The sequence below is a fragment of the Felis catus genome, chromosome E2 (assembly GCF_018350175.1).
Source record: "Felis catus isolate Fca126 chromosome E2, F.catus_Fca126_mat1.0, whole genome shotgun sequence".
Classification (NCBI taxonomy): domain Eukaryota; kingdom Metazoa; phylum Chordata; class Mammalia; order Carnivora; family Felidae; genus Felis; species Felis catus.
Window position 1 is genome coordinate 56,434,000 of NC_058382.1, and position 13,810 is coordinate 56,447,809.

Below are 13,810 nucleotides of genomic sequence, written 5' to 3' on the forward strand. Positions count from 1 at the left end.
GAAAAAACTTGCTCTGTGGAACTGTCGGTCTCTGACTCAACTGGGCACGGCAGAGGAACCTGGGTAGAAGGGTCACGCTGCCTTAGGCACCACTGCCACCTGGTGGCAGCCGCCGGAATTGCAGGCTAGGTGGCCCCAGCCATGACCAGCCTCTGAGGGAGACTGACTCCACCAGAAGGCGCCTTTCCTGTTCTAGCCACCGAAACCCTCCAGGTACAGGTGACAGTGTTCCAACAGTGTTCCCCAGGTGCCTGTTCACTTGTAAATTGGTTACAGCTGGATCAGTACAGCTTTCATTTAACTGTTCTGCATGTTTGTTTCTGACCTTTAAATTGTCAGACCGAAAAACATGGTTACCATCGAATTCTTGTTCACAGATATAGATGATAAAGTGACATTAAATACAGATGAATAATTAGGCAGACTCTAGAACCAATTCATGCAAATAATAATTCTCTCTTTAGTTGGGTATCTTCAAACGCTATTAAAATTAAAATCTGTGAGTATCTTCAAACGCTATTAAAAAAAAAACAAACGAATTAAATTTGGCTCCTAATTACCCCTGAACCTCACTCAAACCCCACGAATAACTCCCAGTTTCTGGAATTTTGTAGGCTCCCTCTCGTCTGCCTGCTGCCTGTGTCTGTGCGGTTCCCTCTGTCTAGAACTATCTTACTCCATCAATCTCTATCATCTGAATTATCTTCAAATGTCAAATCAAGGCTGACAACCTGTAGGGGGTTCTCTTAAATTCAGAACTAGCATTGTTGCAGAGCAATATCCCTAAAGAAATGGAAGATGGGTTTTGAATCGTCTCTTCATCTCTTTCATAGCTGTGACGATAGTTACATCTCCCTGTGTCTCAGGGGTTTCATCCCTTAAGTATGAATGATAATGTCCCCTCCCACCAGCATTGTTGTGAGGTTTTTTTTTTTTTTAACCTTGTAAATGCACGTAAAATGCTTACAACACTGTGCCTACTTCCTTATAAGCAATGGGGTGAGTGGCACTGTTGATGACAGAGTTCCGTAAAGAGTTAGAACCTTGACCAATGCCTGCCCATTAAAAGACTGCCCACTCATTTTTTTCCCCATTGTCCATTTGGTCTTGCTTACAAAAAAAAAAAAAAATCAGTCTCTTTTTTGAGAGTTACAAATAAGAAAAATGTTTGACCTTATACCTCCTGGAGTTATTTCCTTCCTAGATCTATCCCGAGATGTATGTCACCCCCATGCTGGTAAGCTTCCCTGACTGTAAGCTGCAAAGATTTGCATTTCAGGATGAAAGGTGTTAAGTGATGATGCTATTTTTGGTGATGCTGCTTTAGTCAACTTTATCTGACTGCTCTGTGTTGGCACCTGTGATTAGTGCCTTGGTCACCGAGGTATGTTTAAAACGTGCTTTCTCTGTGTTTTTCAGCCAGAGTCTTAAATGTCATTCTGTGTCTCTGCCCAGGTAGTCGATAGTGACAGACCAGAAGGGTCTAAGTTCCGGCTCACTGGAAAGGGAGTGGATCAAGAGCCTAAAGGAATTTTCCGAATCAATGAGAACACGGGCAGTGTCTCTGTGACAAGGACCTTGGACAGAGAAACGATCGCTACTTATCAAGTGAGTGCCCCTCAAGTGCCCACCCTGCATGCCGACATGTGGCTTTTCGAGGCTGTTTTCTTTCCACTGAACTCGTTATTTCTGTGTGTTTCATGAGACCGCGGGCTATGCGGCTTTAAGTGTGTCTCTGTGGGAGCCGAGTGGCATTGAACCCCAACAGGGTAACAGCGGGGGCCCTATCTCATCAACAGAGTCCTCAGGCCTGTGTGAGACCTTGGGTACTGGAGGCCAAGGAGGAGGGCTCTTGGGGGATCTCAGAGGAGGTCAGAACCTTTAGGGCGACTTGGGCTTTCTGAAAACCAGCTTGATAATGAATAGCTATAAAAGGTGTAAACCTTTGGATGTGATCATTGTGCTTTTAGAAATCTATCTTTAGGAAATAGGAAGGCATTTAGTTAGATCTTTGTGCAATAATGTTAGAGCAAGACATCATGCTTAGAATGGAAACAGTTTTGCTAACTATTCAGCAATGGGGCAGTGGTTAAATTATGGCACAACTTTGCAAGGAAGCTTTGTACAGCCATTTTAAATATTTTGAAGAAGTTCTAGTTATTTGGGAGAAATTCAAGGTATGTAATGGAAACAGACACACAAATACATGTGGAATCCGTGCTGCAGACTGAGTATTCACACATCACAACGGGCGTACATTTGTGAAGAAACGCGATAGAGGAAAAACCAAAATGTTAATCGTTGTGTTTGTGTGTTGTTGACTTTTTCTTTGTGTTTTCTGATTTTTCTAAAAATAATTAAGTTGCTTTTTTATGGAGAAAGAGCAGGCCCTTTGTAAAAGGATAGTTTTATCCTTTAGTGGATACCCATTCGGGACCCACAGACCAAAGCGGTGGCAAACAGATATTGGGGTGAGCCCTGAATCTCATATGGGCTTGAGGTCAGTCCTACACCTTCTCTACAACACCGTCCATAAATTCCATTTTCACAGCCTGTGTTATAGACCCAAGCCTCTGAAGGTGGTAAGCTCAGTCTTTGAGAACGTGTTGGAATTCTCAGACATTTTCTGGGAAAACCCTCCTTGGGTTGCAGCGCACCGGGCTGTGAGCAGGCACCATGGGAACAGGGTTCAGCCAACAATGTTTGCCTTCCATCATCGTTGCCCCAGCCTGTGTATTTCCCTAGCTCGGGGTCAGAAGGTGGTGATCGATTTCTAGGACAAGATTTGGCATCTCTGGTTTTCTTGGTCAAAACACTGCGTACGGATATCCTGATCCCCCTTCAGAAACACTACTGCCTCTCCCCAAAAAACCCGTGGTCTTCCTTTTCTGCAGACAGAGGGAGGAGGGACACTGCATTGAGAAGTAAGGGCTCTGTGTGGGAAACAGGTCCCCTGGGTCTGGCCTGCCCTGTCACCACGAGCTGTTGACCTTGGGAAGACCAGGAAAGCTCTGGTCCTCGGGATCCCATCCATAAGATGCGAGTAACACTCACCTCCCTACTGGATTGCTGTGGGTGTTCAGGGAGGAGGAGACAGTCTGAGGGTGTTGGAGGAAGCTAAGTACTGGACAAATAGAGTGGTACAAGTGAAGGTGGTAGAACCCCGTCTGCCCGAGGGCCCGGGATCGGGGGAAGATGCAGGTGCCTCCCAGACCCCCTTCTCAGAAGCTTTTGCCAAAGGGTACGTGCTGCGAGCCTCTGCAGGGGTACCATCTATCAGAGACCACCAAGGGGTGAGCAGAGTGTCTTAGGGTACCTAGGGGGGACCTGGTTGCCGTAGAAACTGAATACTGGCACCCTCACAAAGTCCCGGGTCCTACTGGCCTCAGCAGTAACCGGGGGTGACGCGGCAGCTCCTGGAAGGAAAACCGGCACAGACCGTAAACCAGCATCAGTGCACGTCCTCTGCTCTTCCCATGCCTGTCGTGGGAATATCCGTTAATTTTCAGACCCAAGAAACTAAGGAGACAGTACATTTTATAATTTCGTAGCACAGTGATAACAGAGTTAAGATAACTCGAAAGTTGGGGCGCCTGGGTGGCGCAGTCGGTTAAGCGTCCGACTTCAGCCAGGTCACGATCTCGCAGTCTGGGAGTTCGAGCCCCGCATCAGGCTCTGGGCTGATGGCTCAGAGCCTGGAGCCTGTTTCCGATTCTGTGTCTCCCTCTCTCTCTGCCCCTCCCCCGTTCATGCTCTGTCTCTCTCTGTCCCAAAAATAAATAAACGTTGAAAAAAAAAATTTAAGATAACTCGAAAGCAAATTCTTTCGAGTCTCAACATTGCCACTTACTGAGCTATGTGATCTTGGACGACCCATGCACCCTCTCCGATCTTATAATTCTCATCCGTGAAAGAAGACTAGTACTGGCACCTCTAAGGATTGTACAAAATAAAATTACTAGCTGTGACTAACTAGCAATTGCTAATCAGTGAGTAAAATAGAGCCTGGTCAGTAGCTTGGAGCTTCTCATATGTTTCGTAAAAGTGAAGCTGTATAGTTGCATAGCAATTAAAAACATATAATTTTGCACACAGCCACGTTTGCCACATTCCAATCACGTCATGGACTAGCTGTGGGAACCTGGGCATGGTGTCTGCCTCAATGTTCTCGTCTGTAAAATGGGAATGATAACAATACTGATCTTGCAGGATTTTAATGGATGAAATGAGTTAATACGCGTCAAGCATTTAGAATAATGCCAGAATCACAGTAAGCACATGTGTGATCTTACCACATGAGCCAGAGCTTAATGATGTTGAGGAAGGTAAAGGAGAACTCCGAGGACTTTGTGTTGTCGCCCCGCCCACCCAGATCAAGCATCGATTTTCCATGGGTGATCTTGAGTTTGTGTGAATAGTTTCATAATGTACTTCATAGCATAGTGATTAATTGTTCAGTTCATTTTTTTCTACACACGTTCGAGAACCTACAGAGTGCGGGGCTTCCTCCACAGTGTCGGGGGGGGGGGGATGTGGGGGGAAACCAGACACGCCAGATTCCCTGCCCTCACATGAAGCTTCCATTTTACCCCCAAGGCTCTGTTTCACAATGAACTGCTTTAAACTCCTCACCATTGGACAGGTGTCCCTGCCAGGATGCTGTGTCTCGTTCATTGTCTGACTTGGTTTACCCCTGGCACAGGGCTGTGTGCGCCCAGTGGAGAGATGCTGATGCCTGGTGGGAATGCGGGGTCTTAGGAGAGTACCGGCTACAGCAGCCCAGCTTCCGCTGGCCCGAGCCACCCTCCAACCCCCCACACCAATGCCATCCCCCCCACACCTCCGGCTCTTAGATAGGTCTTTGTCCTGTTTCCTTCCTATCACCCTGTGTTAGGTTCTCCCGTATCTGGATTGACTGGTTTACTTTCGTTAATATACTTTGGGCAAACACACCTCTTCAAAGAGCTGGATCCTCTGCTCCACTTTCCACGTTTTCCTTTCCCCTCTGGCAAGTTTGAAAAGCAGGGAGCCTGTGGGTGAATGAATTTCCATTATAATCGCTCCATTGTTGGTGTCGTTGTGTAGCCTCTAGTTAAAATCTCCTCACTTGCAAGTCAGGGCTACTTGCTGCTTCCCACACCCCACAGGAAAGCGTTCTGAACTAAGCCTTGGGGATTTGCACAATAAGAAATAACCAGGGACAAATTGGTCCTTGGGCCCCCAAATGTGTGCCATCATTAAAGCTACTGTTTATGGAACAATACATGGCTAATCCTGCAGGAAACACTTCATACATGCTCTCTTATTTAACTCATTTCGCCCAGGAGACTACAGAAGTAGACGTCAACACCATTTTGCAGATAAGCAAAGAACTGTGAAGTAACTTGTTCAAGGTCTCGGAGCTGATATGTGTGGAATCTGGGGTCCGGATCTGCTTCTCTCCACGTCCAAAGCCCTGCACTTCTAACTACTAAGAAATGCCTCTTCCTGTGTTACCCCAGTTAGAGTCTCCTATCTAATCTGCAAGTTCCCAGCCTTCTCTCCCAGGGACTCCACTTACTGGGGCCAGGGCAGAGGTGTGACTAGGTGATGGATGTCTTCCCAAATCCCATCTTTCTCCACGACCTACTTCCACCTGCCCACCCCCCACCGCGGCCCCCAAAGGGCTTCCCAAGCCTCTGACCCAAAGTGGCACCTGGTAGAATAATTTAGCTCTCGCGGTATTGGAAACTGACATATTAATGCAAAGCCTCCTGAAATATTACTCATTATTATGCATTTTGCCAGCATTTGAGTGATTTGTGAACTCTTCATTGGAATAAAGTACTGTAAATGATTCATGAATGACCAAGTTTATGAAATTCTATAAAAATATTAGCAGGTGGTAATGATTCCCTCACACTGTGAATATAATCTGCTGGCTGCGAATTTGTCAATATGGCAGGACAGGAGTGTGGAGTGGGGGACAGAGTCTGTCAGGCAGGTTGGGGTGCCAATAGACAGTCTGGGCTGGGTTCGACAGCGGATAGGAGACAAAACAGGAAGAAAGGCTGTGGTAGTGTGCTGATGTCATGAGCAGGACATATTCACCCTGATCTGTTGTCCATGGTTGGGAGACATACTGAGGACTGGGGATGTCAGGGCTGGGCAGGGGAAGAGAAAGGCACTTGGAAGGAGAGAGAGAGAACTAGTATTTACTCAGCATCCATTAGGTGCCCAGGAGCTCTCTAGAATACTAGATACACAAACCTGTGAAACTGGTTTATTATCTTGCCTTTACTCGTCTAGCTAGCTGAGGGCCAAAGTGGTTCCCTAGATAAATGATCGTTATTAATGTTGGTGTTAATGTTTATTGAACATTTACAGTGTGCCAAGGCTCTATGCTAAATACCTAAATGATGATCTCATTCAATCTTCACAAAGATGAACTTATTAATGTTATCATGCCCGATTACAGAACTAGTAATTGGAACCACCTGTGTGCGTCGCCTCCGCACATAAGCGGGATTTCATGGTCTCCTTCTGAATATTTGTTCACACTTTCTGGGGTATAATTTGCTCTCCTTCAAGCCAATTTCTTGGACATGTCTTGACTTTGTAGCTAAGATTGTTGCCCTAAAATGGGAATCCACCCGGCAGAAAGAAGATGTCCTTGCTCCTGTGTTCCCCTTCATTCATGTGGCTCTGCCCCATTTCTAACCCATAAGTAGCTCCAAGACAATCTGGCAAAAAATGCATTAAAGTGAAAAATGATACTGTCGAGTGGAAATACATGTATCATACCACTAGTGATCCTAGAGAACTGAGATGTGTAGATTTCTCCAGATTGGAGAATTATTTAGGTGATTAACCTGTGTATAAATAATGTCCATGTGGATTGTTGTCCATGTGGAGGAGGCACACATTACTTGATAGGCTTGCACTGCCCTTGATAATATTTGTACTTGGAATGCTCCCCCTGCCCTCAGGTATAGGGACCAGCTACACCCTTCTTCATCCACTAGTCTGGTCTCCCCCATGGCCATCTTTCTTAGGCAGGATTCTTCGTGGTAGTCAACAACCCCCCCCCCCTCCAACTAATGTGTAAAGAAAGGGATTTATTAAAGGATGCAGGGAGCTTATGTAGTTGCCAGAGGACCCAACCACCTGGCTCACAGGGGACCCGCCCCACAGTTGTGCTACAGGAAATGCCCAGCCATCGATGGTACTGTTTTAGAGCCAGGGTTCTTCACCTTGGCACTATTGACATTTGGGGCTGGATAACCCTCTGCTTTGGGGGCTGGCCCGTGCAGTGCAGGGTGTTTAGAAACACAGCTGGTCTCTAACTACTGGATCCTGAGAGCAACCCCCATCCCAGTCTTGCTGGTCAAAGGTGTCTCCAGATATTATCATTCATTGTCCCATGGGGGCAAAACTGCCCTCTGGCTGAGAACCACTTTTCTAGAGGAGTCGTCTCTGCTGCCACCTCTCCCTACCCCTCTGCTCCCGTGATGCTCAGAACTGGGGGAGGGTGGGCGGTAGGGAGCATCTCTGCCTTGGCTGCCCAGACATGTGGAGTGATCCTGACAGCATGCTTTCCGGAACTTAGATCTGCCAAGCAGAGCTGCTTCCTTAAGTCCTGCTTCTGTTGCCAAGTCTAATGCTGGGATGTCCACAGGGAAGAACCTGGGTCATATGAAGGACTGTCGCTGAGCTAGCAAGGGGCTCTGAGTGGCGTTGACATCTACAGCATCGGCCACATCATCGGTACCGCTTTATCCCAGGGAAGAGGCAGTCAGCGGGAGGCATGGCGGTCCAAAGGCAGGTCACCAGCCCATGCACAGGAGAGCGTGTGGCCTCACACCTCTGAGCTGCTCTCACTATCATAAGCCTAGCTATCAATAACGCACGTGGCCTTGGAATGAGCCTTGATGGGGAGGAGACAGAGAACGTGGGTTAAAAGCTCAGCCTTTGGAATCAGACCTACTAAGGTTTGATTCTGCTGCCGTAGGAACTCTAGGAGGTTGCCATTTTTACAGGTGAAAAAAACAGGTGACTATCAGCCATTTCACAGTGTCGCCTTTTGGCAAGTTCTCTATTGTTTCTCATTTTCTCGTCTTTACGTTGACACTAAGATGGCAGCATTGATGTGGCTTTGGAGTGGCGGGGGGGGGGGGGGTGGTGGCCAGAGCCAGCAGCCAAGAAATAATCCTTGAGACATCTTTGGTGTAAAACGGTGATTTTATTAAAGCACGGACCTGGACTTCTTGGCAGAAAGAGCTGCCCTAGGGTTGTAAGGGGTGACTGGGTTTATCCTAAGAGGCTGGGGCAGGCAAAAGGGAGGCTTCCAGAAGGACTTTCGTATGCTAAAAAGGATCATAAAGATACCAGAAGGCTAAGTATTGTCAAGCTAAGGTGGTTTTTCCCTCTAGTGAGGCATTAGCATTAAGACAGTAGTCGGTTCCTAGAGAAATGTTCCCCTCTGCCTGCCTCAAGTATGTGTCAATGGGCCACAGGTCATAAGGAAATTTGATTTTGCCTGCCATTTCCTTCTTGCCTTTGTTTTCCACATCACTGTGGAGGGGAGGTTGACGTTAGGGCTCCCAGGACACTGAGTCTATGGGTGTCTGGAGGTTAGGCTATTGCTAAGATTGCCTTTTTCTTGTAATTTACGAAGACAACCTGACGGAGACTCCTACACGACTGTGATCTCTATCGGGTAACCGTTGTTTTTGCCCTTTCCTTTGTTGATCAGCACGCCGGGGACTGTCACACAGGTCCTGCCTTGGAAGTGGGGGCAGTGGGGTGTCAGCTTGTACTTTGCCCTCTGCTTGCCTTGGACTCCCTCCTCAGCGTCACGCCCTGGCTGTGTTGCAGTTGCCGAGCGGGGTGTACAGGAGAGTTGCTCAGGGCAGCCGCTAAGTGTTCCCGAATTAAGAGCGATCACCTCGCGGCCCAGTCTGGGAGGTGATGCTCCTTGCAGGTGAAATAGAGCTGTACGTGGTTGCCAGGCGCCCACATCACAAAGCTGGGTGCGGTAACATCGTGTGAGACTTCTTAGCAGGGACATGTTTAGATGGGCAGTTCTTAAGGTGTGGCCCCCAGACCAGCATCTGTTATCTGGGACCTTGTTAAAAATGCACATTCCCAGTCCCGCCCAGCTGCAGTCTGGGTGTTCACAAGCCCTTCAGGGGGTTCTGGTGTTCACTGTTGTCTGAGACCCCCTCGCTCTACTCTGAGAGTGCTTCTGAATGTTTGCATGGCCACAACTGGCTTGATGCATTCATTTGCATCAACGAAGGTGGCCTCGGACCCCGTTCCATTACAGTTGTGCCGGGGTAACCCGTTTGCACCTTAAAGATGCTTATTTTTCTAGATGCTCTGGTACGCCGTGTGAAAGCCCTCTAAATCCAGTTTGTGGTCCTCAAAACTGCCTTTGTTTTTGGTTCGGTAACAGCTGCTGGGAGCCAGGCAGATTTGTCCCGGGGTTTCTTTGCTCCGTCCTGTCTAGACCTTGGATAACTGTTAAAGATCATGTTATTGAGTGTTTTCTCATATCTCAGAAACCAACCTTTTAGGCCAGAGATAAAAGTGTCTTCGGAATATTTGAGCTGGTACAGGAGAAGATTCCTGCTAGGAGGAAGCTGGCCCCGGGGTCAGCAGAACCGGCTTTTCTGTCTTATTAGATCTGTAACCATGAGTGAGTCATCTGTGGTTCTCAAACTTTGTTGTGCATTAAAGCCATCTGGAGAGATTTTATTTATTTTTTTTATAATTTTTTAAGGTTTATTTTTATTTATTTTTGAGAGAGAGAGGAAGCAGGAGAGAGGGAGAGAGAGAATCCCAAGCAGGCTCCACACTGTCATCACGGAGCCTGATGCAGGGCTCAAACTCACAAACCCTGAGATCATGACCTGAGCCGAAACCAAGAGTCAGACACTTAACTGATTGAGCCTCATCTGGGGAGATTTTAAAACCCCTGATGCCCAAGCTGCCCTCCAAACCAATTAAATCAGGGTGTCTTGGAGTGGGACCAAGTACGTTTATAAAACTCCAGGTGTTTCCACCGTGAAGCCAAATTTGAGAACCACTGGATTGATAGAACCCATCTCTACCCTGGTTTATTCCAATGGGGATGATGACCCCTACCTGGTCAGTTTGTTGCGAATCTCACGTTTCTAACACGTATTGTAGGAAATCAAAGATCTTACTTCTGTCTCAATCAACTGCCTGACTCTGAGCAAACATCTGAAGCACACTACTTTCCAGCATCTCTTTTGACACAGGCCCTTAAAAAACTGAAATGCAGGGAAACAGAATTGGATAAAGAAATGAACAGGTTGTCTTGTAACTACATTTAGAAAAAAAAAAATAATTCAGGGGCAGCTGAGCAGCTCAGTCAGTTATGTGTCCGACTCTTGGTTTCGGCTCAGGGCAGGATCTCACACTTCGCGAGATCGAGCCCTGCGTTGGGCTCCATGCTGACAGTGCACAGCCTGCTTGGGATTTCCTCTCTCTCTCTCTCTCTCTCTCTCTCTCTCTTCCTCTCCCCTGCTCTCATGCTCTCTCCTCAAAATAAGTAAATAAACTTGAAAGGAAAGGAAGTGAAAGGAAGGAGGAGAAAAGAAAAAAGGATTCAGGGTTTGGTTTTGGTTTCTCGCCACCCCGGTGCCCCTCAAGCATCTCCCTCTGGCTCCTTCCTGGTCGTCTTCACGATTCCAAGCACTTGATTTTGCAACCTGGCCTTATCTGCCAGGCACAGCTCGTGAAGCGGAGGCCAGAGGAAGGTAAATGGCATTGCCTGGTTGAGACCGCCAAGGTGCTCCTGACTGATTATTTGGTCCACTCAGCAAAGATGCTTCCTCACTCGGGGCTGTGGGAACGTGGTTTTCTAAACTCCATCAGCACAAACTCCTCAGAAAGGTGCGGCTTGAGTCTTGGCAGGTGGGCAGACCTCACACCCCTCAGCCTTCTCCTCCCCTCGCCGGGCCCGCAGGTGGCCCCCCCACAGGCTCGGGGACCGATAAACATGTGACAGCAGCTCCTCCCTCTTTGCTCGCCCGGTGTCTGACTACAGCCAAATCCGTTCCTCGTGGACCCGTTCCACCAGACTTGGTGGTGTTCGTCTTTCCAGGTGCCAGAGATTCATCACAATACATCACAACAGCAAGCGCCTTGAGATCCGTTTAATCTGAGCTGCTAAGTTTACAAATAAGAGCCAGTTCAAGAACTGGCCAACAGCTCTGACTCCCGGTACTCAAAATCTGTTGCCGATGTTTGGTTATCCTGCGAAAGCAGGCATTGAGGCTGACCACTCTGGGACCAGATCCTGCAAACGCAGATGAAACTTTCTGCCTCCCACCGCTGACTCTCCAGCTCTCTGCATTCATCACTAGGCATGAAGATTCTTTTTCTTTTTTTCATTTGGTGAAAACGAGCAGGGGCGGGAAGGTGTTTGTTCAGGGGCGTGGACTCGGATGAAAGAGGCATGAAGATTGGAACAGGTCGTGCTCTGCTCCTTAAAGTAAGCTTGACTCTCTTGGGTTAGAGGGCAGAAAAGATGGGAATTAGTCTTTTTTTATGAGATGCTGTGCAAAATTGGATGTGAGGAACAGAAGCTAATTAACCCAATTACAAAAGACAGGGTGCAATTCTAGGTTCAACCACTATGGCTGTGAAGCCAAGTGACAAAGGATGATGTAATTCAGAAGAGAGCTACCCCTCCCACCCCTAACCCCCCGGGAACTCAGGCAGCACTCTGTCTTGGGAAGGTTAGTAATTAAGGGGTGGATGACCATGGTGAAATGGGCCACTCGAGGGGAAGCATGAAGGGGAAGAAGAAGATGACATTGATCCGGAGCCTTTGTGAAACCAGCTTTGGGCGCCCCAAGAGACACTTGGGGGAGTAATAGCATAATGGCGACTGAGTTCCCCTTGAGCATGTTGGAAGCCGGAAGTTCTCATGATGGGAGATTGATACAGATGGGAGTCATGTCGCATCCAGTGCTGGGGAGCCACCAACCCCCAGGTTACCCACCTCAATTCTGGCTGGCCCACTGCTGAATGTTTAACTGGGGCAGATTTGAAATGGAGAGAACCTGTGGGCAAAATCCCAGGGTAGAAGGAGAGCATGGGGGGGGGGGGGGTGCGTGCTTTTGCTGGTGGAGTTTATCTTCCAGCCAAGAGAAGTGGAGGGAAATGGGGCAGCACTTACAAAAAGGCTACTTGGGACCCCAGGAGGATGCATCCATATCAGGGCCGGCATACGCCCGGCAGCCGCATCAGGTAGGATTCAGATCAACCACAGGACTGATTCAGCTGATGTTGACAAGATGCCTGATTCATGTGAGCGGCTGTTTCAAAGTGCTGGAGACAGAGCTGCAAACAAACCACCAAGTTCCTGCTTTACAGAACTCCATCAATAAACAGCAGTTAGCAAGTATGTGACATGTCAGGTGGGTATAAGGACTGGGAATAAAAATGGAGCAGATTGAACATGCAGAGAGGGATACGACGTGCTGTGTGGTCCTGGCAGGCCATGGCGGGAGATGACATTTGGGGGCAGGCCTGGTGGGAAGTCTGGGGGCAGAAGTATCCTTGATAGCAGGGGTTCTCGACCATATTGTCACCCACAGTCAGCAGATGTTTGTGCCCCCCCCACCTCCCAGGGACATCTGGCAATGTCCAGAGACATTTTTGGGTGTCACAATGGGGGAAGTAGTGGGTCAAGTAATCTAGTGGGTCAAGATCAGAGATGTTGCTCAGTATCTTAGAGTGCACAGGGCAGACCCTGCATGCTGTGATCTACAGGCCCCAGCCCAGGGCTGGCCTCTTAGAGGGTCTGAAAATATCCCATAGTTTGTTCACTCAGATATTCATCAAGCTTGAATAGATGAGAGGTCTGTGTTTGCTTCTGGGGCACCAGAGCCAGGGATACTGCCCCCGTCCTTGGAAAGCTCACGGTCTAGCTGGGGACATCACCACAGGGGTCAGGAACAGCCTTCCAGAGGACGTGATGTAAAAACAAGTGCTTGAGAATGAGGAGTCAACCAGGTGACAGGGAGGGGGGGACACAGGTCAGGAAGAGTGTTCCAGGGTGGAGGGATAGGAGAAAGGGCTTAAGGCACCTCCGAGGGATCTGGAGAGCAGGGCCTCTGTGAGAGACACAGAACGGACAGGACTGGCAGAGAACTCCCAGGCCCCGTGTGCTAAAGGATGAGCTTAGAAATAATACCCCATGGTGACGGTGACAGGCAGATGTTAGAGGATTTTAGGCTGCAGAATGACACTATCCGGTTTGGGTTTTGTGAGTCGTGTCCCCAGCTCTCTGCAGCCAGAGTGGCACATGTCGGATGTCAGATAAACAGCTTTCTCACCCAGGAAGACCTGGGAGATGCATCCAGACTCCTAGGGGGGACATTCACCGCCCTTTGAGATTAAGGGTAGCAGGAATCCAGGAGCCAGGCCTTGTGGGGCTGGTAGGGAGCTTGGATTTTATTCTAAGGATACCTAAGAGGGTTTTCAGTGAGCGAGTGACCTCCAACTTGCATTTCGGGGAGATTTATTTCAGCAAGTCGACCATAACACACAAATTGCCGTGAAATGGAAATTAATCCAAAGACTCGTTCATTTGTTGAGAAGCCGGTACCTACCAGGCACTCGGGCAAACAGATAAAAGATAAAGCCCTGACTTCCCCAAGCTCGGCATTAACGTTCCCTTGTAGACAAGCGTAAACTAGAGAAATTTTCTTTATTCTGAATCCACATGTGGAGGAGTTGGGCAGCTCCATACGTTGGCCGGTCCTTTCCGTTTCGTTTGCTTCAGCCTCCA

At 48.3% G+C, this 13,810-nt stretch overlaps 1 protein-coding gene across 3 annotated transcripts in view; it reads left to right on the forward strand.

Annotated features, from left to right (window-relative positions):
* Positions 1-13,810, forward strand: part of CDH13 (cadherin 13) — a 1,030,795-nt gene that overhangs the window by 533,818 nt on the left and 483,167 nt on the right. For 2 of the 3 annotated variants that reach the window (XM_045046894.1, XM_003998309.5), the window contains exon 5: positions 1,456-1,608. In XM_045046894.1, the coding sequence (XP_044902829.1) occupies positions 1,456-1,608 (153 nt within the window). Of the gene's footprint in view, positions 1-1,455; positions 1,609-5,324; positions 5,839-13,810 lie in introns of those variants that run through there. The other variant, XM_011290267.4, reaches the window with a different exon arrangement.